Source organism: Falco rusticolus, chromosome 6 (assembly GCF_015220075.1).
Source record: "Falco rusticolus isolate bFalRus1 chromosome 6, bFalRus1.pri, whole genome shotgun sequence".
NCBI classification, from domain to species: Eukaryota; Metazoa; Chordata; class Aves; order Falconiformes; family Falconidae; genus Falco; species Falco rusticolus.
Genome location: NC_051192.1, coordinates 2072545 through 2098722, shown reverse-complemented (window position 1 = coordinate 2098722; position 26178 = coordinate 2072545). Strand labels below are relative to the sequence as shown.

Here is a 26178-nt window from a genome sequence, read left to right as displayed (position 1 = left end):
TAATTTCAGTGCTCCTTTGTTGTTTTTGATAATCTAGTTTCTCATTTCAAGTTTAAGCTGACATTTTTACATCTATACTTTGTATTTAATAGTTAAAATTCAACAAAAAAGTTTTATTGCTGCATACACACTAATACATTACTTCATTTTTTTCTTTTTTAGAAAATGCCTCAAATTGAACTTAGACCCATCTTCTTAGATAAATAGCTTGCTTTATGAAATGAGTAAATCTATACTTTTTTCATTTAAAGTATCTTCTTGCACATGTAATGAAAATTGTTTATCTGATGATTCTTTTCTAGCATTTTTACTGATGCCTAAGCCATAACCATACTTCCAAAAAATATCTTTCAGCACACTTGGTGCTTGATGTCACTTAATATATTTCATTATATATATAAATTTCATTATATATATATAAATGTTGTTGGAACTGTAACAAAAAATAACACACAAAAAAAGCTTACCAGTCCTGCTGCATACATGGGTACTATAACAGGCTGTTTCTTGTTGCCTGTAAAGAGCTGATAAAACAACAACAACAACAAATTTACTCAAGAATTTCTGTGCCTGTGATGATAAAATTTATTGCAATGTTATACAACTTGTATAGCATTTATTCTCTCATACTAATGTTATGTTAAGTGTAACACAATGGTTAAAAACTAATACAACTTTTAATATTAATAAGGCTTATAAAAAGTTGTCAGGCAGACTGTCATGAAAAGCCATTTTCAGTGCAGCTATGCCATTAAGAGACAAGCATTCATACAAAAAGACTTCCATCTGATCCTACATTTTCAGGAACTCCGTTATTTAGAAAGCAAGTTTTACAGACAGACTCACAATATTTCTTGTGTCGATTCCCAAGGAGCACAAAAGCTTTTTGTTGCTGTGGGAGCCACCCCACTGGTATCTCAGTCCATATGCATCATGGATATCCTGCAGCTCTGTCCACACGTCCATCAGTTCCCTATACAATCCATCATAAATCAAGTTATCAACAAGAATAACAGCCTTAGAAGCCTTAAATATTTTATTCTAGTTTTTAATGCAAGTGACTTATTATGCATCACAATTAAACTTACGCCCAAACACAATACCCAGAGGAACTAAAGCTGCAGTGTTCTCAGAACAACTATAGTTCAGACTTCTTATTGGAGAATAATGTCCATAGCAGACAGGACAAGGCATATTTAGACATCATCATCACATGAATAAATATAGCAATTTATATCGAGTGTAACTAATAAGACATATTCTGATTAAATCCAAGACATCATTTTAAAGAGGATGATACGCTGCTGACTAAGTTGGTATGCTAAGTGAAATACTCCTGGCATACACAGTCACTGAAAACAAGCGTTCTGCTAGATAGCCAATTTTTAATTGATAGTTTTTCAAAATGCTTGAAGAAAATAACTCATTTTTAATTACTGCTGTATGTTTTAATTTCCCAAAGATGACACATTTCTATGTAATTTTAGTTTGTTGCATTGTGGCTTCTTACCCAGTATTTGCTAAAGTCTCCTCAGCTGTCATCTGCTTTTCACCCGCTTCCAACAAATGATTCAAGGAACTTATTTCTTCTTCAATTTCAAGAACAGGCATGGGAGGAAAACAGACTTCAAATATTCGTTCCAGACGACTTAGCAACGTTGTCTACATTAAAGAGAAAAATATTTATGTCAAGTTTTGTTAATTATTCTAAAGAAAAGGGTCAAAAATTATAAAAATAAGTTAAGATGGAAAACAATATATAGCTATACAAAGTTTCACTTGCCATGAAATATGTAACTGCCAGAGGATCACAAGATTTTTTTAAGCACCAAACACAGGCTTCTAGCTACTGAGAAACAGTAAGGGTCTTACTCTCTGCAAACAGAGCTCTTATAGAAGAATCCAGAACAGTTCTTATCAAAGTTACTATGTCATAAATTAGCAGAAAATATGTGCAGCAAGTATTATGCTACGTAAGATGTGTGAAAGTCTCCAAATCTATACATGCTAAGGGTTTTACTAAATACATCTTTTCAGCAAGCTTCTTATCAATCAGTATCATTTCACTTAAAGATGAAGCACTTCAATCCAAGCTTGAGACATAACACTGATTCAGAAAATAGCTTCACTTATAAGATGCATGCAGTTAAAGGTCTCACAAAACTTAACCTGATGTGCAGCAAACTCATGGTGTGATAGCGACTTTGAAAACAGTAAAGAAAAAACTATTTATAGTCCAAACACTGCACACTTCCTAAAAAACTGTTACATCAATGACTTAGATGTAGAAAAACTATAGCAAATGAAGCTGGGGATTATAGTTTATGTTATAGTCAGGTATAATGCAGAAGACCCAAGACTAAGGCATTTAAACATTGTTTGTCAAAAAGTATTTGTAAGATTCGTTTTGTACTTCCGCAAATCAAAACAACGAGAGAGAAATAATTACTCCATGCCTTAATTTCTTGCCCCAAAACCTATTTACCCATTTTTTCACATAAGACATTGCTTGGAGAACAGCAATTCTTCTATTTAAATAAGCAATTTCCCTTTCCTCCCATTCATGATTCATAGCTGATGCTGAATGCTGTGATCCTTCAGGGGTTAAAAACCAACCTTGGGAGTTTCTGTCCTAGCCAAATAACTGAAACAACAAGAACCCTACTAACTTTTGTTTTAGCTGCATAAGAAGCCAGCTAGATAGCAGCATGGTTTGCATAACCTCAACTTTTATCAATGTTACTCTTGTCTGACCTTCTTTCTGCTGCCTTACAGTATAAGCTCACACCAAGAACATGTAAATACAAATACTCAGAAGTTCGCAGAAGGGCTACAGATCTATATTTCACTGTTTTGAAACACTAAGCAGGATTTCCTGCTTGTCAAAGCAGTTGCAACCATGTCTTGATGCTGCCATTACTTCAGCAGCCCTTGGGAGAAAGGAAACTTCAGCATCTTAGGAAGGCAGAGTTCTTAAGTTTCACAATGCAGAAAATGTCTCCTGCTTTTCTCTCCACCACTGCCATGATCACTGCTGTTGGGTAGGATAAGGTCTCAGCAATATAATCAGCATATATTGGTCCTAATGATTTCCAGGCATTTTAATTCCACAGCATGCACTGGGCCTTGGCAGATGGATATAATATTAAAACCAAGAAAACGCTCAAACTCCTGTCCCCACAAAACAAAAAAAAAGTGGCCCCCCCCTTCCTTTTTTTTTTTTGGACAGGCACTATATGCTTTCTTATTTTCAAGTTCTTCCCTTAAATTTCTATCACTTTTCTCTGTTGTATTTCCATAGAGACACAGAATTTCAGCTTTGTTACAGCTCTATGAACTGTCTCAAAACATCAGATGTATGACTGACATGGAATATATTTTTTCTCCTCAGTTCGACCCATTAAAGACAGGTAAACAGCAAGCTCTTAACATTTATTAAAAAGTACCAATTACAAAGCATGCTCATAAAAATGAAATTAAAGCTTTTTTTAAATGTACTTGGGTTTTTTACCAGAAACACCTGAATCTCTCTTCTTGCTAGGGGAAGAAGACACAAGCCTGGCACAAAAGCAGCAGTTTTATCTTTCTAATTTGGAGTTCCTCAACAGCCACCTTTCCAATGCTCTGCCACCCCACACACAGGGCAGTGCCAGCAGCTCCAACACCTGCTTTCCTACCAGGGAAACAGAAAAGAAACCGAGTAGGCAAAAATCCCATGAGCATCCCACAGCATGTGCCAGTATAGCTATGCCAGCAGAGCCCTCCTGTGGAGATGCAGCATATTCCAGCAGCAATGCTCAACTTACAAACACAAACCTCATACAGAGGTTTTTTGTAACAACTGAAATGATATAAGGTTCAAAGAAGCAAGGCTGGTAGGTGGAAGTTACATATTTTAATTAGACCAACCAATGCAGTTGGGACAAACCTTTATGCACTAGAGTATCTGCTTCACAGTTATAATAGTTATGTGTAACATTTCTCATTCAAATTTTTATTTGAAAAAATTTGCCTCGTCTCTTGTCTCAATTAAGCAGATCACTGACCATGTACATCAGCAAGCATAGTACAGGAAACATAACATGGAGGCAAACGCCGCGTTATCGGAACATCTTGATTCTGTATTGGAGTCTGGATGATGAGTTGGGAACTGGGAACCAAGTCTGTTCAGTCTATTCTATTCAACTGCTAACTGCAAAAAGCCAGAAAATGAACTTGCTTAGAACATCAGCTCTTCACTTTTGCTACCTGTGAAAGAAATGCCTGACAGGGACAACCATCAGGTTCAATTATTTCCAAAGGATAATGTCAAAATGCGTAGTTATACTACCAAAGGATCTGAATTACACAGCGTACCTGACTCACTTTTTTTTTTCCTTTCTTCCTTTTCCTCTTCAGTACCTCACCGGTATATTCAGATCATAATGAGTCATGCTCTACAGAATATAGTTTCTCTTAATGCCCAATTATTTTGGCCATACAGCAAGTTACAATACTTGTTACATTACTTGTAGGCTGTTACACGTTTGTTGACCATTTTAGGAAGTAAATTCTACCCTAACATCGCAGCACACAAAAGCATGCTCTACTTAAGTTTTAAAACTTAACTTTGCCTACAATATGTCACTTGCCCTCATCTTACATGAACAGGTGATGCTTACTTCACTTATGTAACACAGCAGTAATAGCGTCCCCAGTGAAAAGGAAGGGGCAGACAAAAGGCATTGGATCACGAAAACAGCAAGGCATTGTGTTTCTTGAAAAGGATCAACACTTGAGAACATGCTGGTGACTAAGAATATGCTCACTTAGGTAATGGAAGAATTAACAGAAACTCCCCAAGAACCAAGCAGCATCTCAGTCAATACCCTATTTCAAATTTCAGCTTAAGAATTGTGCCACAATTTCAGGAACATTTAATTATAGCTTTCTTTACACTTCCTTTCATCTTTTCTAATTTTCCAGAAATGCTTAGCCCTTATTTAATAGGGAAGAACTGTTTCCATAGCAAATCAGAGTAACTAATTCTATGTGTGCAAATGGACACAGGGATGAGTGTGCAAACACACATCTCCCAGGCAGTGGCAATGTCCTAAACGGAAGCAGCCGAACTTGTTCTTCTAATTGGTAATGTCATTCTGTGGTCACAGCTCCCAGGTAGAAAGGGCATTACCAAGATTTTAAAATTAGTGTACAGGCCCATCTTCTACAAACCTCAATCTATTGTTTATATAAAACAGACTGTAAGAAAATACTACTTTTGTTATACACAGTAGTGTCATATCTTTCAGTGTGAAAAATCCTAAAAAAAAGGCAGAAAAGAAAACAAGAACTTTTCTCTACTTTTCATGTCACTAAAGGCATTCAGTACCCAAGTGTTCTCCACTGCCATTTGAAAAGAGTAATTCTCAAAGGCACTTACTGAGGACGTGAACACAGACTACAGCTGCCATTCTAAAAACTGTGCTTCTCCAAACAGTGACAAACTCAAAGCCCCTTAGTTTCTGTGACTGCACAGAAGTTTTTGGTGAGCACTTAAGATATGCAGTAATTGCCACCTGAAACAATCAAAATATCTCAGACTTACAAGTGAGAATGATAACCACAGGATTAGAATTTCTCTCCTTGGCAGTTAAATAGGGGGCAAGATCCAGCCCTCAGGGCTGGAAGGTCGAAGTACTTGGTTTACGGAGTTTGTTTTTCTCTTCTCCACCACAAGACTAGCGAATCAATGAACTCCTTCAACACAACAAATCTGAACTGGCCATCCAGCACACCAAAGCCTCCCCAGCCACCTCCACATGAGCTCAACAGTGACAGGCTGCTGCCCTTCTTCAGAGCTATAAAAAGAGAGGATACTAAAGACAACACACTTGGGCCACACTACAGAAACCATTGACACTAACTGCAGCTCTCACCATATGACTGCTGTAACGCTTCTCTGGGTGAAATTGCAGGGAGCTCTGTGTACGAGGGGGAATCCCCCTGCCCTGAGTCCTCTTGCTTCACTCCACAGTCTCAATCGCATGAGCTGGAGAATAGACACAAGAGCTCATCCAGGGAGTGTCTCGTGCTGAAACCTGAAGAGTGGAGTAGCACTTTGTCCCTCCTTCCTCCCCACTTTCCAGGGGACAGCCCCATTTCTCAATGCAATCCCTTATTTGCCCCTCTCTTGCTTACAGCATCTCTGCTCCAGCAGCCTTCAGAGGTGCTTTAAGAAGGGGGAAAGTCAAAAGCAAGAGCACGCCTTCAGCCCTCCTTTTCCTGCTGTCAGGAAAACAGGCTACGGAGAAAGCAACACTCAAGCTCTGGGCTGTCTGTTTGCATCTATCAAACACAAACCTGGAAGACCTAAAAATAAATGAAACTGGTGTAATAGTTAAATTATTGAGAATATTTGATACTCAAGTCTTATCCGATTGAAAAGCATAAGAAAGGAGACAGAAATTAGCATATGAAGGATCCAAGATGCTAAAATGTATAATTTAGGAAAGGAGAAGTCCATATGGATGTGATCAGCTTCTAGTTAGAATTCAGAAGCCGAGTGAAGGCTCTCACAAAACAGCAGAACAAAGCTTAGGGGCCTGAAGCCAAGAAAAGAAACTGATTAACCAGAGAGAATTTACTTATTTTAAATCATGAACACACTGTTCTGGAGAGTGCCTAACACGGGTATTTATGACCGTTTTAACAAAATAACGCAGAGGTTAAATGAGAAACTCCCTTTGTGAGGTTTTCTAACAATCAAACCATATTTTCCACCAACACATTTGCCTGTGAGGAGCTAAGTCGCCATATACTCCTTCACCATATGTGTATGTGGGTTGGGTGGTTGGTTTTGTTTTGGTTTTTTGGGTTTTTTTTTTTGTTGGTTTTTTTTAAATTATATTTTATTTTTTTTTATTTGGGCTTTTTTTGAGTTGAGTTTTTTTAAGTTTTGGGGATTTTTTTAAAGAGCTAAACTACACGACCATACCATTAACATAGGGGAGCTGAAAAACTGATTTTAATGGATGCAATTCATCATAGGGAACACACAAATAAACTTCAGTGGGGTCTCAATATCTTTTGGACTCGAGCATTAAACAAAGCTGAACAGTTACCTAAATGCATATAAGCAAACAAACAAATTACTAAGCTCCTAGTTTAATGGGGACAGTTTTTTCTTTGGAAAATAGATTGCTTAAACTAAGGAACAGCTTCCCTTCCAAATCACAATTTAATTCTTTTTCTGTTGAGCAGGTTTTGCTTAGCAAAGAGAACACCTTCTCAAAAGGAGTAAGGGAAGAGCTACAGGTAGAAAAAGCAGCAGCAAAGCTTACAAAGAATGCTAGTTTAACTTCTCAGGATTCAAATGTGATGGCTTTTCTCCATCCCTTCTTGAAAAGCAGGTAAATTTATGATGGTGCCATAAATTTCTTAAGTAAAAAAATGCAATTATTTCATTTCATGACCACAGGTAATTTATAATGGAAACACTGGTCCTAAACTGAGATTTACAAGCCAGGAAGAAGATGCCACAAGAGCTAAAAGCCTTTACCAAAATTAAATGAGGAGTAAGATTTTTTTTTCACAATAATTTGAAGAATTAAAGGTTGCAATGATAGTCCTAAATATCCTAAAAACATTTTAAAACAGGAACTATAAAGGTCTTGAGCTCACCTACAAAGCAAATTTGAAAATTGAGTGGTTTGAACAAGACCCCTCTGCTCTTTTTACTGTTTGATACAGGAGAGTTATAAACTGCAGGGAAGTTCAGCGCAGAAATGTGAAGCTGTCTCCATCCTTCTTGCTGGAAGGCTTGCACATTTATGCTCCCTCAGTTGCAGAATGTATCAAATCTTGCATCTTCCATGCAGGCAAAGTGAAGTTTAACAGTTACTTATCTAGACTACATAAAAAAATACTTCCCATTTCAGTTGGTCATGTTATTACCTAGTGCTGTGCTAAAAACTATTCAGTCAGGCTCTGAGAGGAAGTATAGCAGGTGAAACTTAACATGTACAAAATGGAAAATAATTTTGTTCTGTGATATATAAACAGAAATGTTAAAACAATGCCCTCACAAACTGTTGGTTTGGTGGTTTTTTGTAAGATCCTCTTAGCCAGCCTGTCCTGAAATACAGCAGTTATGGGCTACTTTTAACAGTCTGGTTTTTACTGTTATTCAGCTGCACATACTTAAGAACTGTGCCATGGACTTAAACTGACTTCCAGACAGATACATTCTCACTGCAAGTTGTTACCCAACTGTCTGAACTTAATTTAGCCAACACTATCTTAATTTATCTTAGTGAACTGGGAGGCTGAAGTCTTTATGGTCATAATTACTTTTTTGCAAGAGGATGACTTCATTCACTGCCCAAGACAAAGTACTCTCTAAGTGACAGCGATCCAGGGTTTTCTTTGTCTTGATGCATACTTGTGGCTTAGTAACTGTGTGCCACCCACACCCTCTGATTAATCTGGAAGGGTAGAGCCTCTGAGCACAGGCTCCCTAATAAGAAGAGGATCTTAAAACCCACTTGGAGGCCTGTTCAGGCTTCCAATCCTCCCTTTCCAGGATTTGTTGACTCTCAGCTAAATCAGGTAAGAGTTTTGGATTTCCAGCCAAGCCACTCCTCCTCCTCCAGAGATGCCTATACTCCTTCAACACCGCTAGGCACGGCTGTATCGCCCACCCACATGGCTGCCATAGCTAATAAATGCTCTTGTGCTTTGCTGCCTAAGTCCTATATATATTCTTAAAGCACAATACAGCAGAGTAACCCTCTCAGCTGACTAATGTTCAACACTATCTCATGGAAAAAGCTCTGCTACAAGCCTTATATTCCTTATAAACATAACTCAGCAGCAAGCTATGTGATCACATAAGAGGGATTAATGTACATGGTACAGTGCAGGTTTGCTCAAAATTAGTTAGATCAACCAGTTCACCCACCACAACATCCTAAACCAGTTTTAATGAACACAAAGACACATCTATACTGAAACCAACTATTACATATTTTTTATCTGAAGACAGGTATTAAATGATGAAGGTATATGCTAGTATTAATATGGATTCAAATAGCAGTCTGCGTATCTGTATCCTGCCTTTGAACCTGGAACCTTTTCTAAGGGGTTACAAATTCTTTCAGTAGTTTTAACTGAATAACATATACCATGCCCTTTTATTTCTCCCCTCCACACAGCACTACTGAATAGAAGAGGTCAGCGTGTTACAAATCCTGCATTGCAGACTGTGTGCAGGATTTGGAGAGCCTAAGACCAAAGGCAACAGAGAAAAGACGTAATGATCTTTTTGCTACTACATGTCACTATATAAGGTCATTTTTGTCATTTCCCCCCTTACTTTCTTCTTTTATGTTCTGTATTTTGTAAGAAAAACCGGATTAATTAGTTGAATTCAGGCAAAGTCTAACTTCTAATTAAATGTTATACCAAATCCACACTCTTTAAACAGCTTGCCCGACATATACCTTACAATCAAGATCACATTCAGCAGGCACAAAATTTTGCTGCCACCTCCACATCCAGAATACACAAGCTAAGGAAACAGAAAGAAAAATACAGAGACCATTGGTAAGGGAACTTGAGCTACTGGTAAATAACTTTCATACTGCATTCTGGATGGATGAAAAACACTGTATACATCATTTCCACATTTAAACAGTAATGCTGCTGGCTAAGTATACAAATGCAGAAAACTGAAAAATAAAGAATTAAATTAGGGTCATTCGGTTTATACACCATTCAAAATTATTTCACTACCACATTACAGTGACTCTCCCAGCCGCGACATCACAGATCAAGCATAGAGAGTATCTTGTAAATGATCCCAGTTCACAACTAGCCTAAGCTGAGGTCTCAGTTTTCACTTCTCAAGTGTCTAACACACGCAGTATTTCTCTCTTGCACAGTCTGCTCCCTTTAAGTTGCTAGAGCAAGTACTTTTTTTGATCTGCCAGCAATACATCGATGCAAGTGATCTACTCCTCCCTATCCTTTGGTCAGGGAAATAAAAAACAACTTTGTTTTCTTATCTCTCCCTAGCTTTATTACGCATGCAAGTGTTTCTGCTTTTGCATCAAACAGCTCCAGAACTCAGCTTTAATACAAGAGAAAAAAGTTCAGCAAATACTTTAAAACGCTGTGTTTTGTGGTTTGACCTCAGTGACATCCTCTTATATGAAAGTAAGGATGAGGATCAAAATATGATTTTAATTTTACTAAGATTCAGCACTTAAAGTACTGGGACTGTCTGCTGGCTCATGTTGACTTAATTTATCTCAATGTTTCTAACTGCAGTTTGCTAAACTGTGGCTCAATGACTTAAAACCAAAAGCACTATTTCAGATTAAAAAAAGCTCATTTAAAAAAAAAATATTAAAAGGTTTCAATAGATCCTTCCAAAACTCCAAAACTCACAGCACTTAAAGAATACAAAGTAAGTTTTGAAAATGTGAAATTATTGTTTTAAGTTAACGGGGTGGGGTGGGGAGGGGAGTAGCAACAACCTGTAATTTCAAAGCTAACAAAACTATTACAACAGAAAAAAACATTACCAGCCTAACTTCCTCCACAGCTTACTTGTGTAAAACATTCTCTGCATTGTACTTCCTCACCGGCACTACGTCACTTGATATATCCAAACAGTCACAACTGGCTGCAGCATAAGGAGAAGGAATGACAAAATCTTTAATAGAACTTGCTTTACAATCTAACTGAACCACTCCATGACTTCATGACAGATCACTGAAGAACCTCCATTGTAACTTGGCTTTTATCTTTTGTTAAGGCAGACTTGGGGAGGGGGAACAAATCCAATAACTATAGAAACTCTGAAGGTTTTGCTTTTATAAACATCTACATTCAGAAGCGTTTACTTTTGAAACGGCATCATAAAATTATGAAAAATTTTAAGTAAAAATAAATGGTTGAAACCTTCAGACTATCTCTTAACAGCATGATCAACCAGAAAAATGGATGACTTACTAGAATCATCTCCCCACCTATTTCTTTGTTAGATTCTGGACAGTCTTTCAAGTGGCAACAGGAACAATTTAGATTAATAGCACTAATGACCTTAGCACTCTCCAATTTTATGGGTGAATGACCAACAGAATAGGTAACAATAGATTTGTGCTTTCAACTTGAGAAATGGATTCACGCATTCAGGTGATGATGAGCAAGGTTTTGCATAGGCACAAAAATCCACATGCAGGTTCCCTTGCAAGCCTTTTTTTGGCTCACGAAGCCCCTTTGAAATTTGGTGTGTCAGTCATTGCACAAAACAGCAGGCAGGAAGTGTTGGGAGCTGAGGCTCACACCTTTTAATGTGACAAGAAGTCAGCACTAAGTCCCAAAAGCTCCATTCCATTTGCTGATGCTCGCAAAGCTCCAGCTGGCACAATCTTCTTCTGAAAAGCTATTTCACCTGTCACTGTAGAAAACCGGAAGAGGGACGGCTGTCACCAAGCCTACACAAGGGGTCCTGGAAGAAAGGACTTACCTAATTTCCTTTTATTGCCGGAGAAGATCCAAACCTTTCAGACACACACTACCACTAAAACCCTTTATTGCTGGCGCTGCTACATGCTTCAAAAAAGACAGAGCATACTCTAAACTACTCACATGGGATGACATGATTAAAAAAAGCAACACAGAATTTTAAACTCAAATTCTTGTTCTGAATTTTGTAAAAGTAGTATTAAATACTTAGTAAAAAATATATGAACAGGTGCAGATCGCAAAGATGACTGTTGAAAAGACTTTGGAAGGAATTTTTTGGGGAATTCATACATACTTAGGCACTAAAGCAGAAAACCAAGGGGACGGGGGTAAGAAATAAACCTACCTACTTCACCCTCCCCAAAAGTCCTGATTAGAAACAGCTGCTTTAAGACATCATCAGTTCTGTATTTGTGATGTTGCTATAATGTGGAGCTTCCCACAATTAATGGGACATTTCAAATAAGTTCAGTGGCAAACTTCCCAGGAGTTGGAATAGCAGGGACAGAATTCCCCAGGTTGTATTTTACCATGCTCTCTGCTCTAAACAAATGAGGGCAGCTATTTACAAACAGAGTCATTATTTTTTAAGATTTTGAAAACATGATAGAGAATGGTGATGAAAAATTTTGGGAACCAGTAATCTTAGCTTCCAGTAGCACCACTATTTTAGAGAGTGCCCCCCTAACAGGCAGTAAACTACGAAGCAAAGGAAGAACTATTACAGGTCCTGAAACGTTTATGATGGCTTATTCCTTTGATCAGTTTATGTAAAGAACCACATGTAATAGTCAAAACAAATGCATACAAGTTGCAGCATACTCTGCTCATTTTTCCGTGGATAGTAACAGTGCAAAAGATAGAAGATGCAAACACAGCATACTATTTCATACCAACCCGTCTCACCCACCAAATTAAATCCCTCCCACAAGACAAACAAGAACTATTCAAACATCTGTTGTACACAGAAGCAGGAACCAGGAAGAACTGTATGCACAAGAGCAGAACAAGACTGAACAAAAATCAAGAACACCTTACCTGAACTGAAGGTGCTGGCTCTTGAGATTGCTTATTGGTAGCTCCTTGGAAAGATGCTAAAGCAAAATTGTCAGTCTTGTGTAATACTGGACCATCAATTCTGGCAGATGCATCTGTCCTATGTGACTGCCACGTCTCTTTTCTGTGATGAGATTCACCAGCTTGCTGATCTCCAAAGGCAGCCCAGGAACAGCTGTCCTTTTGTTCATCTTCAAAAGCATTCCAGTCTGTAGCCTGGTTACAACCTGCTGAACTGAAGTCCGCAAAGTCGTCAGAGTACTGAAAAGCAACACTCTCGTCTTGAGGTTTTGGCACTGAATCAAAGTCTCCAAATTCACTATCATCACCATTTCCTACCTCAGTAGTATGCTGGAAGTCTAAGCCAGAAGTTGTATTGGTAGTATCACATTCTAAAGTGTCAGCAGTCTGACTTAGTTCAGCCTGATCCAACTTTGCTGGTGGCTGAGAAACAGTACTCGTGTCCCTGAATTCACCAAATTCATCATTATGTTTGCTAACATGTGCAGGCTGTTTGGAAGTTCCTTCTACAACTAAAGCATTTATCAACTCTTGAGTGTTAACGAAGGGGAGAGATGCACTGCTGACTGAACCGAAATCACCAAAATCATCATCATGTGTGTCACTGCAAGCTACAACTTCGATACTACTACCACCATTCTTCAAATCTTTAGAATCACCTGATTTTTCTCCTGCAAGATCACGGCTTAGGCTTTGGGTCTTATCAACCCTGATGTCCTCTGTTCCTGAAGAGTCATCAGGCCTAGTAAAATCTTTGCCATTCTCTATGCCATGCTGTCTTCTCCTCCCGCTGTGTTCTCCATTTTCAGTAGTGCATATTGAACTTCCAGTTGTTTGAGATGTACTAGAAATTGCAAATTCATTATCTTCCAGTGCTGAGGGCCCCTGTTCACAACTGATTTCTGAAGTGCAAACCTCTTCTTCAATACGAGTTACTCTGTTTATTCTGTTGTTCTCCTGAATGCTCAGAGAGTCTCTTTCATTAAGAACACTGCATATTGTAGGTCCTGTTCCCTCTAAATGGATTGTTTTTTTGTTTGAGAATGTAGCAAAATCTGCAAAGTCTTCACCTGAGCTAGGCATTGAGTTCAAATTTTGCTTGGTACTACAGGTGCTAATGGTTTTCAGTCCCTTTGTGTCACTGATACCATCTAGATCTTCTGTTCCCTGAGGATTTACAGGGTCTGATGCTGCAAATCCATTTGTTAGAATCTCTAGACATGGAAGTTTCTCACCATTACAAGCATCTATTTGCTCATCCTGGATCTCAACTGCTATACCAGTTCTAACAACATGAGAAGAAAACCCCTCTGATTTCCCAGTGGTGTCTTTCTGTTCCCCTCTTTTGTTTACATCTTCTAAAGCAGTACCTGAAGTTCTACACTTAGATTTTTCTTTGCTGGCACTAGTAGCTGACATATCAGAAAGATCCTTACTAAGAGTAGGAAGCTCTGCAATGCAGTCTTTAACATTTTTAACAGATGTGAAAGTTGCAATGCTAGCTACATTGTCAGAATAATCAGAATAATCAAGTGGGATGAAATGATTTGTGGGTATAAATTCTTCCTTTGGATGACCGTAGTCTGCCGTATCAAAATCAGCAAAAGCTACACCAGCAGTGCTTACACCAGAAAATCCTCCAAACTCTCCAAATTCATCTTCATCATCATCATCGGCTCCATTGTCTAATGGTGGAGGGGATGAGGAGTACATTCGAATAATATCTGGTTCCATTGTTTAGTTTCACTTCAAAGTTAATGCATTTCTGTAATAGGGAAAAAAAGAAGTATATTAGAATTTGCCTAGCTGTTGTCATCTTTTATTTTTCCTATTTCATGTTTTGTTTTAGAAGTGTGCATATAGGTCAATGTCCATATTGGATATGAGAGGCACATTCCCCAAACCCATCTTCTAACCGATTCTTTTATTTTAAAAGTCACAGAGAATCTACTAGGGACAGTTCAATCCTCTTGTAAACTACTACATGATCATATTCTCAGCAGACAGTGCTGAAACATGAATACGAAACACATTTGTCTTGAGCTGTTGTGCAACACACTGACACAGCTGAACTCAGTTTTAACCCATCAGTTCTCTACCTTCTGTCACCAGCAATTCATAAAATAGCCAATGACCTGGTCCACCTTTTGCCACACTCATTTGTGTGCTCAGCTGACTGTGACAGAAATTAAGCCACTTGGACTGTGCCACAACAATCACGTACATCAGGCACCTTCAGCAGCACCAAAGATTTTGAAAGATGTTCCCATAGGCTTTGAAACTGTAAAGAAGCGGAGGAAGGAACTGCTGTTATAATCACTAACTATGATCTGCTGCCCTACTGTTTAAATTTTTTTCCTACCAATTTATGGGTTTCTGTTAGGTCTCCCTGTTCTCTGGTTTTTGTAATGCTGCCTCCACAGCTGCTGCTGCCAGCCTGCTTTTGTCTTATGAACCGCCAGTTGGGAAATGCCATTGCTGGTGCTCGCAAAGCCTAGAGCAAAACAAACTTCTTCATCAAAGCTTATTCTCAAAAGCAGAATGGAGCAAGATCATCCATAAAATATTTAAACACAAACCACGAAATCGCAGGGGGGAAGGGAGAAAAAAAAAAAAAAGAAAAAAAAGAAAAAAAAAGAGAGAAGAAAGTATTCCCATGGTTTAGAGAGAAACAGATTAAGGACTCCATTTTAACATTGCAAACCATTACAGTAACAAGCAAAGTATGGATGGAAAATTTTCCTTCCTAAAAGGTGATCCTGATTTTTTTCAATGTTGTATGTAATTAATGAAATAACTACTACTACTTATGGCTTCACAATTGTACGCATCACTTAAGTAGTTCATACCTTAGAGCCCTGAAAGGAAGGGCTACAACCAGGCTTTTCCCGTTTCAAATGACACCTGTCACGCATGAACTGCAATAACATACTAACCATTATCTACAGAAAAAGAGCAAAACCAACCTATACATATTCTTAAATATTTGAATTTCTAACCACCAGAATAAGTGCAGGCATTACAATACTAGTTCTGAAACACAGGTAGAGCATGATCCTTAACTCCAGCATCTTTACCAAGTGACTTTGTATGTGCACCTGAACAGCAGCACACAAAGGGTATAACAACAAGAAACAAAGCTCTGCAGTTCTTCTCAAGCACAATGTCCCACAGCACTTGAGCCCAACCACTCTTGGTACCTGCCAGGGAAGTCCGGCATCCTGAAGGTGACTAACATACCTACAATTTCTTTTAAAAGGGTATTTTGCAGTTATAGAAGAACATCACGCTTATCAGATGAAACTATGAAGTAATTTGTAACATCACATGCAAACCGAAGACTGCAAAGGAATTTTGTTTAGAATAAAGAGTAAGTTGTCAACAAGCTCCCACATAGGCTTACTCAGCACCAGCTGCTTAACAAGGTATTTGAGAGAAGAACTTCACTCTTATCTCAGAGGCCTCATCTCTCAAAAGCACTCTCCCTGCAGTTCTGGAAAAAGTCTAGCAATTGCTGTTTAACATCATAGGTGAACGTAAAGATCCTTTCCAAGATGTATGTAGAGCGTGACTGTGTTCACACTGAGATTACTCCAACCTGTTTAGTTTCCAAGCTTCTGGGTTACAACCTACTAAACATAATAGCTACTGTAACTATCAAAGCAGCCACTCCTGATTTATATCCAAACTTCCAAGATCTACTGTGGTCAACCAGCAGCACTAAGACAAACACCCAGTAAATACATCCAGACTACAACAGCTTTCTGAATGTTTCATTGCAGAGGAAGATCCATGTGTTACACACAAAGATATGCCTTGGTAGGTAGAAATGCTGGTTTTGTTCTTTAGTAGAAACTAAGAAAAAAAAAAAAAAAGAAAAGACCAGTTTGGTATGTATTGGTACATATTAGATCTGCTCATCTCAAGGTATCTTTATCTTGGGATAGCAATTTTTAAAGCTATAGGGGAGCTGGTTAAACATTGAATGGCACAGTCTCTGGAATTCCTAGGGTCATGAAACAGTAACTCTTCAGTAACACACTACATTTGGGAGACGGGACAGAGAACATTGCATTAATTGGGATGGGACTCACACACCCACACAATTCCTGGAAAACAGAAAGGATTGGGTTTTTTTTAATTAAAAAAAAAAGGAGTAGGCTTATTTGGTTATAACAAATCATTCCTTGTAACTAAATTTAAGTTCACAGTTGAATCTCAGTAGGCAAAACCGTAAGTTTTATTACTAAACCTCTGGAAATTTAGTAAGAGTTGTTATACCCATTTGAAAAATTCAGTCAACACAACATTTATCACCTGATCCCACGTGACAAAAGCTTTAGAGACCGCAAAGGCAAGAAACTTGAAAACTTGGAAAAAAAAAAAGAAAAAAAAAAAAAAAAGGCTCTTGAAACAAACAAAACCCCCTCAGCACTATTTCAAGGACAGCACTGACTGGATATAAACCTTCATGATTCCAGAAGAAAAAGGAAGTTGAAGAAAAAGAATGAAGTAGCTGGGAAGAAGGAAGGTGGAAACAAGAGTCCTACAAAAAATACCCCGATTGGCTTCTGGGGAATAATACTGGAGGGTGGAATAAGCAGGTCCTTGACCAAGACAAAATACTAACATCGAAGCCACTGCAACCTCAACAGTAATTTCATCATGTAATTAGATGTTTTATTCTTTATTAGGCAGAGATGTACAAGCCCTCTAAAACATATCTCTAAAGCCATTTAGAAAGAAAAGATTTTAGAATAGAAAATGACAGTTCTACAGCATGTTGATTTACATTGGAAATAAAAAGCCATAACTAAACCCATAGAAATCTGAAGCAGAAACCAAAATAAAATCCCTACATATTTCAATTACTCTCAAACTGGTAGTCTATAAAACATTACATGCTTAAAGTCAAATGCTGACACAAGTTAAAGCTAGTAAGCTAACACATTTGATTTTAAAACCAAGATTTCTGAAGTCGACAGGACCCATCCTTGAAGCTTTCAGTGCAGTATGAGTAATAAAAGATCCCAGTTTACCACCTCAGTATTATATATATACACACATTAAAAAAATACAGATACATACCAGATTTTTCCTATTTTCCAACAGTTTTAGAGTAATCAAGTCATGCAAGCAATTATATTCAAGTAAAAAGGAGATTAAATCTAGGTAGACCCACCTCCCCTTTCCCAGAAACCTTATTTTTATTGACAAGAAGTCATGAGAAGGAGAAGAAAAAGCAGAAGACAGAAGCAACTTCAAATTTGTTTCCAACTGACAAATATATAAACATACAGCCCTGTACACAGACAATGACGTCAAAGTATAGTTCTGCTGGTTCAGTAATAAAACAGATCCACACTGTACTCCTACAGCCTGAAAGTTTCTAAAATCTTGGAAAGTACTTTGATAAGTTGCAATTCTTTTGCTTGGCTAAGAAGCACTGCCAGCTCAGTGGCCTATCTAGATTACCAGAGCTAAATGGATAGGAATTACATACAGGAGGATACTGATTAGCTTCCTAATTTATGTATTATATAGGCCAGTATTACTTAAACTAAATTAAAAAACTGCAGTCGTCATGACTCAGACTAAACAACGAAACCTAACTAAAAAGTTGGGTTTTTTTCATTTCACTGTATCTCAAAGACATTTCCTAACACTATGAATCAGAGGCCTTGAAAAAAAAAAACTTCTGAACTTTCCCATTAAAAATAAAATTTGTCTGTATGTTTCACCAAAAGCATGTGTGTTGTTTTATTTTTAAGTCTTTTCAGATTTATCATCTTGTGTAAGTTGGTTTTCACTTGAGTTATTTGAAATACCACATACAGCCCTGTATTAGTAACTGCTACACTTGACATCAGAAGATCTCATGTAAGAAATGCCAACAAAAAATTAATTCTTAACCAGCGCTGGACACACATCCATACATTAACCATCATAACAAGTCTACCCTTTTTTTGTTGTTGTCCATTTACTGTATTAATATCATAACCTCTGCTAAAAATAAACCATAGAGTTGAGAGAGCCCTTAGAGGCAAGGATGATCCAAAAAAACTCCAAGATGAAGCATTCAGAAAACAGACTGAGTAATGCGAGAGCAGCAAGCATCAAAGTCAAAGGGAATTTACCTACAAGACACCTTTTCTTTTAACGTAAAAAGGGGAGGCAAGGAACAAGAGCAGTAGGGACAAGCACAGGAGAAAGGTAACATGAAGAGACTGCATGGGGCCTGAAGCAGACTGCCAAAGCCCAATCAAACGTGTAGAAAGATCTCTGACCATCTAAAATTTTTCTCCTCTGCAACTTCTGCCATAGAGAAGAAATTTCCTTCAATTTTTCATTTCAAAGCACTTTTAAAACATCACAGGGATCATTTACACAGCAGCAGTCCAGTAGCACTATGCTCTGCTCCAGAAATGTTTCAGTAATGGTTGCCAACAGGAGCCACAAGGAACGTTAACAATGCATTTAACAATCTGATCAATGGTTTGCCACTCTACTACATGTTTAATCTGTTTAACCCGTAAGAACCAACTGCATAATCAATTGTATGGACTCACGTACTTTTTTTTTAAAATGTCAGCTACTTCCAATGTAACAGCTGTGTTTTAAAGGCCAAAGTCAGAGCTCAAAAATGTATGAATCTGTATTATATATGAGTGTAAGGTTGCTATATTAACACAATTTAATTGTTTACAGAACTCAAAAGAATACCATACTCAAAAATGTAACAGAAAGAAGAAAGTCATACTAGTATACCCCCTCCCCTTAACTAATTAGTGAAAATTTTATTTTTTTTTTTTTTTTTAGACAAAGCATAATCCCAATTCTCCTTGCAATATAAAAACAGAACGGGAATGTTTAGCCTTATTGTACTTTTCTTCAGAAAGAATTTCATTATGATCCCCTTTCTCGACTTCCAAGTGTTCCACCTGCCAACCATAAACTGTTGAACCAAATTAATTATTGTCCACTGGAACACTAACATGGTGAAAACCCACAGGTCTGACAGAACAGTTTTGTTCATTACTTCATTTAGTTAATCCCTGCTTTGTCTGGCATATCAAATAGAGGCTAAGAGCTGGAACTGTGGCTTCATCTTTTGTAGTACTTTATACCCAAATCAGACATATTCTTGGTCAAGACATTAGGCTATATAATTTAGTAAACCTGGTATTTCAAGTGATTAACCTCAAAGCAGAATTTGGAAAAAAAATCTGTGACCAATACACAGATTATTTATCTTCCCCATGTTTTTGAGGGAATTGGGTCTCAAATTTAAAACTCAGATGTGAAGTTAACATGCACTTTTGCAGTTACCTGTTCATTTAAACATTCTTGAAACATACAAATTTTAAACAAATGGAAACCAGCAATTTTTCAGCACACTATACAGAAAGGAGTCTTCGTTGAAAGGAATTGTAAGTGGTTTTACTTGCATATAATAGAGCAGGTACTTCCATGATTTTTTTCTAACATGCAACAACCCATGTTTCTGGCATCAGACCTTACACCTGCAAGTGAAGAATCTGACAGGCTTTAAGTGTTCATGTTTAGACTGGACTATTTTAGCCACAATCACAGATTTACGTTAATAAGTTTTTCAGATCATAACGGTTCAATATTAGACTGATAATGGATTTCTACCAATTCCTCATGACATGCAGTTGTCCAACATTTTCCAGAAAAAAAACTACTAAAGAATTGTGTTGGCTTTCAGAGGCCATTTTCTGCAGTCTCTCACCTATTTTTTTCCTTTAAAAAAAGGAAGAAAAAGCTGAAAACACTCATTAACTTCTTGCTTCCATGTCTTTTTTTATATTCATACTTTGATATTCACTATCAAGAAATTCCACAGAAGTTTCAGTATCATAACTAGAAGATCACTGTAAAAGTCATACTAGAAATGTAATTCACCAATACACTTAAAAGTACATATTGGCATTTGACTTCAAAGAAAAAAGTATTTGCTGATTAATTAGGTAAGATTAAATTCTATTACTGCAGGTCTTGGTTTAAGCCTTTTTTCTAAGGTCACAAGAATTTAAGAATGTAACTCAGGTTAATTTAACACTGGAAAAGATGAGTAGTGATTGACTTAAGTTTTGATAGGGCAAGGATTTAGAAAGACAAAATGCATACCCTTCTTTTATCTCAAGTCACTAACTAGGTTTCTAAAGCATTTACTATCAAACCAGGGTATCTTATTTGCTTGCAGTAAATAAGGCACAATACCTGCTTTCATCACACACTGATCACAACCTTGTTCATTACCTTTTTGTAGAGTAACAGTGACAGTCTAACAAAGATGTGGCAGCAAAGAGAACAATGTAATTGCAATACACAAAAGCAGGTATAAAATTTTTCCTTTCCTAAGGAAAAACTCGAAATAGCATGTTTGGCTCTTAAATAAGACCTAAAAACCTAGGATACCACCAAAAGCATCTCTAAAGAAATACCTAAGGTATGTAAATTCCAGAGCAGAAAGTTCCCTTAAGATAAACATTAGCAAAAAAAAAAAAAAAAATTAACATAGCAAAGCAACAGATAACCTCTCAGCTGTGGATTATTCTGAAAGCAAAGCTGAGTTAAGCAACCCATTACTTAAAGCACAAAGAAAACAAAATAATCAGAAATGACATGGTTGAGATCTCCATGACAGAAACGACAATGTTACTGAAATGCCCTGCAGTAAAAGCCTTGCAATGGCAAGGATATGGATTCAAGTCATTAGCTGCTAGCATCTGATCTTTCCAAGAACATTTAACTCTTCTACTGCAAGGGAATTTCTCTTGCAGATACCAAAAATACCACAGTAAGGACCAGATTTAGACTTCTCATTACAGCAAAATGTTAGCTTAGAAGTAAGAAAAGCTGTCCTCTTCTGTTAGGCCTTTGTTTTTTCATTGGCTTATAAACAATGGAAAAACGTATTACAGTCTTCCTGCATCCGAGAACTTCTTTCTAAAAGGGCCAGTGTAAATGAGGAGAGCCTGTCTGTTAAAATAGCATTTCTACAACCCAAACTCACTCTAGACAGAGAGTCACTGCCCAGGCTGAAGTCAGTATGTTCTTAAATTGGTTTTCTTACTTTTATTTTTGGAATAAGTTACCAGCAAACAAAATACTGCAAGAAAATGTTTACTTCATAAAGCCTTTGAGAAATCAATGTTTTCGATTGTGAATATAATGCTGTTACAGCCAGAAGGTCCATTACCCAAAGCAGGAGTTTCAGAGCACTTCTTTTTTGCTTGGACATGTATGAGTTGAGGAAAACAATGTTCTCCAGTTCCAATAAGGCAAATATATTTAAGCCTTATTTCTCATTACCCAACATTTTGGAATTAATCAATACCACTGTACATTACTGTGGTTTCAATAAACACTGAATATACTAGGCACCTTCTATTAGAAAGTGTTGTATGGGAAATGAACATTAAAGAAACAAAACTCAGGAGACTGCTGTCAGAATTCAGGCACTTATCTCAGGCAGCTCATTCTTCCTGTCCTCCTGCCCTCCCCAGGCCAGCAGCAAACAGCAAGCATCTTCAGACAATCCAGCCTCTATAAGATTCCAACCTCTTTGACAGTGGTCCCCTTCCTCTCTCATCACTGACAACACAGGAAGACTAAGACAGGTGGCAGAAATGCGAAATTTAAACAGAGCTGGGATACAGATATATTCCTTTAAATCTTACTTGGTAGATTACATATAGAAGCAATTGAATGTACCTTCAGTATTTGTGCTGTTTTACTTCTCCCTATTTCATTTTGGCTTAGCTGTGGAATCAGAAAAACATCTGAAAAGTACAAATCTAAACGCTGTGCTAGCTTGCGAAGCTCTCTGTCAACCAAGACTAGTGTCACTTCCCCAAAACCAAAAGACCAGGTTATTTTTATAAAGTTACTATAAGCAAAAAAGAAGTACGTTTCAACTCAAAATATACTGACTTGCTTAAACCAGCTGCAGAGAAAGACACTGCCTGTACTTAAATTTGTAAACAGACAGTGGCGGAAATGTTGCAAGAACAAGCATCTTTTTAATTCATATAGGCAAACACAACCAGCTGGGAAAGTCAATCAGGTTTAAAATCTGGCTCTGTGGGAACACAGTATTTGTGTCCAATGTACAGCTCACATCTATACAATGTGTAAAGACAGATGCCGTAAGTAACACATAACTGGGATGTTTTAATTCTTACCATTTTTTAAATTCCTTTTAAAACAGCATTCAACTCTGTGAGAAAACCTATTTCTGGATGTTACCCTCAAACAGGTTAGCTGCAAACCTGTTCTAAATTAAGACGAAAATATGCTAGATTAGAAAGCATTAGAACTAGATTACCTAAAGTCAACTGTTCTCCGAGATTTATTTAGAGAGCGCTATGTTCTCCTTCATATATAAACCCTTCAAACTTCATACAGACTACAGTAAAGAGCAGATTACAACTGCCCAGAGGCACATGCTTTTATGAAAGGTTCTCCCACAGCTTGGCAGAGGAAATACACAGTTACATAGGGTGAAGAAAAGCCATAGGTCTTCCTTCCATTACTTTATAAACTTCTGCTTGTTTTTAAGTGAACAAGTATTTTCTTCAACATGCAGAGAACAAGTAAGTGAGAGGAAAAAAAGGCAAAAAACCCAACCTGACTGAAGCAAGTTAAACACATCTAGCAAGAACAGGCTTACATCATTCATCATTTATCCCACCTACAGACATTATCTCATATTAAAAACACAATACAGGAGGGACACCTGATACTCCAAAGAATAATAATCTATTTTCCATCACTTTTCAATAGACATATGAATTTGAGGTTTCACATTTCCTTCCCCCTGGCACCTACTTTCAAACATACTAAAGCAAAGACCAGATTTGCCCCGCCTTGTGGTTCTTCTAAAACAGGACTTTTGGATTTGAAAAACCCAAATTTACAGAAGCACTCTTTACATCACCTTGCAACCTGTATCGATACAGAAACACTCCTTGCAGTATCAATCAAAAAATTTTAATTGCAGAAGAAGCATGGAAGAAAGTCTACTGGAAATGAGGCTGACAGTTTTCAAACAAGGCACATTTCAAGGCCTTTTTTGTGTGTGCATAGGAGTAGCTTACACAGTGCTTTCTGCTCAAAAGAAAAATAAAATTAACAGACAGAATTTCTGAAACCTAGCAATGAGAAAGATCTAAACCACTTCTCTTAAGAGGACTATCCAGAAAAGTTATGAGTATTTTGAATCCCCATGAAAGGGTTCACATGTCATTGCACTGAAATGTTCACAAAGACGTAGTTTAAGTTGTCAGAGAGTACAATAGCACAGAACGGAATGAACATTTTGTTGAAAAAGAGAATGAGTATCTGAAAGAAAATTACACCTCTGAGTACAGTGAAAACAACAAGATCCAGCATCAGTTTCTTCACCACTGGGTTTCCAACTGATACCACTACACAACTGCAAGGAGAGCTCTATGAATATTTCAAGAGGAAAGGGCAAAGACTTGACTGAAGTCCATCTAACCCGCTCTATTATTTCCACTGTGAAAGACAAGTCTTTCAAAGCACTGAAAGTTTCAGAATATCTTTATGTAATTAGGGTGTTAAAATGCCTGAATTAACTTAGTAAGTTACTGAAGAAATTTTAAAGTATAAATCTAAGATCACACACTGCCTTCGTCAACAGAAATGTGCAACACAAATGATTCACTGTGTATAACTGAATTTTAGTCTATTATATCCTTTGCTAAATGAAACCTATGATCTGAGCAAAAATAAAATGAAAGTGAAAGAAATAAAAAACCAGACATCATGAACTGATCTATTGAGGCTGAGATCCTTCAACTGCTCACTTACAAACAAATTAAGGAAGTAAAAAGTTGAGGTCATACTTTCACATGACCTTAGAAGGTCACACAACATGTACTTTATGGAAACATCATGTGGAACAGAAACACCATAGCCACATTAGCTTTTCTGAAGTCCCTTTTACTATACAGTGAATTCACATTTTTAAGTTTAAATTCTCATATCCTCAAATTTGTGCTATTTATTTTCACTGATAGGAACATTTCAAAAAAATCCACAGCCCCTCAGCAGCCAAGGGTATTTCACCTCTTCCCCCTGCTCTCCCGATTTAACGTTCTATTCCTCCAGGTACAGCTCCAACCTCAAGAAGAGGAACCACTACTGATGCATTAGCTGCACGAGCAAGCAAACAAACTTATGTCTGTGCCAACAATACAACCTAATGCTTTAATGTTTAAAGTAGGCTAACTGGTTTTCCAAGTCTAGTTCACGTGTCCAGAGAATAAAACAAAGAGGAAATACTTTTAATTTTGTTCAACCTCTAAGGATCACCCCAATTAAAAAGCAGCATCCACAGACTCAAAAGCTGAAAAAATTAGTTCTAATGAAGCACATCATGCTGTGAACCATGCATGAAAAGAAAACTTATACGACCAACGCGGTACAGCTGTTGTCAACAATGCTTCTTCTACTCACTCCATTTATGAACAGATGTTTGCTTTAAAGGGAGCATCAGACTTCTGCAGGTTTCAATTTCTGTGCTGAAGCTGGAAGAAAGGGGCTGTCACCATCAAGCAGCCAGCTTACTGACACTGTGAAAGGATCCCAAGGTTTAATCCTTGGTTTAAGGAACTGTCTTCTCTATGGGAAAAGAATACTTTGGTTCATCAGGTAGCTGCTCAGAATAGCAAACTGAAGCAACTGGACCTAATAAGCATGCTGGCAGTTTCGCCCCATTTTAGAATGGCGGTACTTCTTAAAAGAAAAGGTCAAATATGACCGTAACTCTGCCTCAGTGTGCCATTTAGCAACTAGCACGCTTTATGCCCCTTCAAAAATAGTTTATCAGGAAATACCACTCAGGACAGCTGAACTTCTGGTACCACATCACCGAGCCCTTTCCGCAGCGGCGGCCCCACCGAACCCCACAGAAACGCGGGGCACCGGGCCCGGGCCGGCCGCCACTCCCCGGAGCCGCTATGGGAAAGCGCTCGCCGCCACCCCCGGGGCCCGCCGCCGAAGGACAAAGCCGCCCGGCCCCCAGGCCGGCCCTGCCCCCGCCCGGCCCCTCGCCTCCGCCGCGGCGGGACGAGCCGGGGAGAGAAGCGCCTCAGCGAGGGGGAGCGCTGAGGGCTTCAGCCCCCTACCCAGCCCTCCCGCCGGGCAGGGCGGCCCGGCCCCGCCGCTCCCCTGAGGCTGGCGGGGGAAGGACGGGGAGCGCGGTGCCCTGACAGGCCCCGGCCGCTGCAGGCCCCCGGAGGAAGCCCCGGAGGGGGTCCCCGCCCGCCACCGCGGGGTGCCCTTCCCCGGCCAGGCCCGGAGGAAACACGCCGCCCCTCAGCCGGCGGTAGCGACGGTGCCGTCTCTTACCTGAGGGCAGCGCGGGGGGCGGCGGTGCCCGGGCGGGCATGGCGGCGGGCGGGGAAGGAAGGGGAAAGGGGACGCGGCCGGTTATCTCAGGCCTCCCGCGGCAACCGCCATCCAGGGGGAACCCATGTCACGGCGACAGGAACCGCGTCGCTGCGGCCCGGCCCCCTCCCGGCGGCCACCGCC

At 38.6% G+C, this 26178-nt stretch overlaps 1 protein-coding gene across 5 annotated transcripts in view; it reads right to left on the bottom strand.

Moving 5' to 3' along the window:
* The window catches only part of AFTPH (aftiphilin), a 47416-nt gene extending 21264 nt beyond the window's left edge, over positions 1-26152 (bottom strand). For 2 of the 5 annotated variants that reach the window (XR_005105133.1, XM_037393187.1), the window contains exons 1-5: positions 25996-26151; positions 12553-14356; positions 1511-1662; positions 847-973; positions 468-524 (exon numbers count right to left, since the gene is read on the bottom strand). Coding sequence is in view for 4 of the 5 variants with exons in the window: in XM_037393187.1 (XP_037249084.1) it covers positions 468-524; positions 847-973; positions 1511-1662; positions 12553-14325 (2109 nt within the window). In the remaining variant the exon portion in view is untranslated. Of the gene's footprint in view, positions 1-467; positions 525-846; positions 974-1510; positions 1663-12552; positions 14357-25995 lie in introns of all 5 variants that reach the window. The other 3 variants (XM_037393185.1, XM_037393186.1, XM_037393188.1) reach the window with 2 other exon arrangements.
* Between the last annotated feature and the right edge of the window lie 26 nt (positions 26153-26178).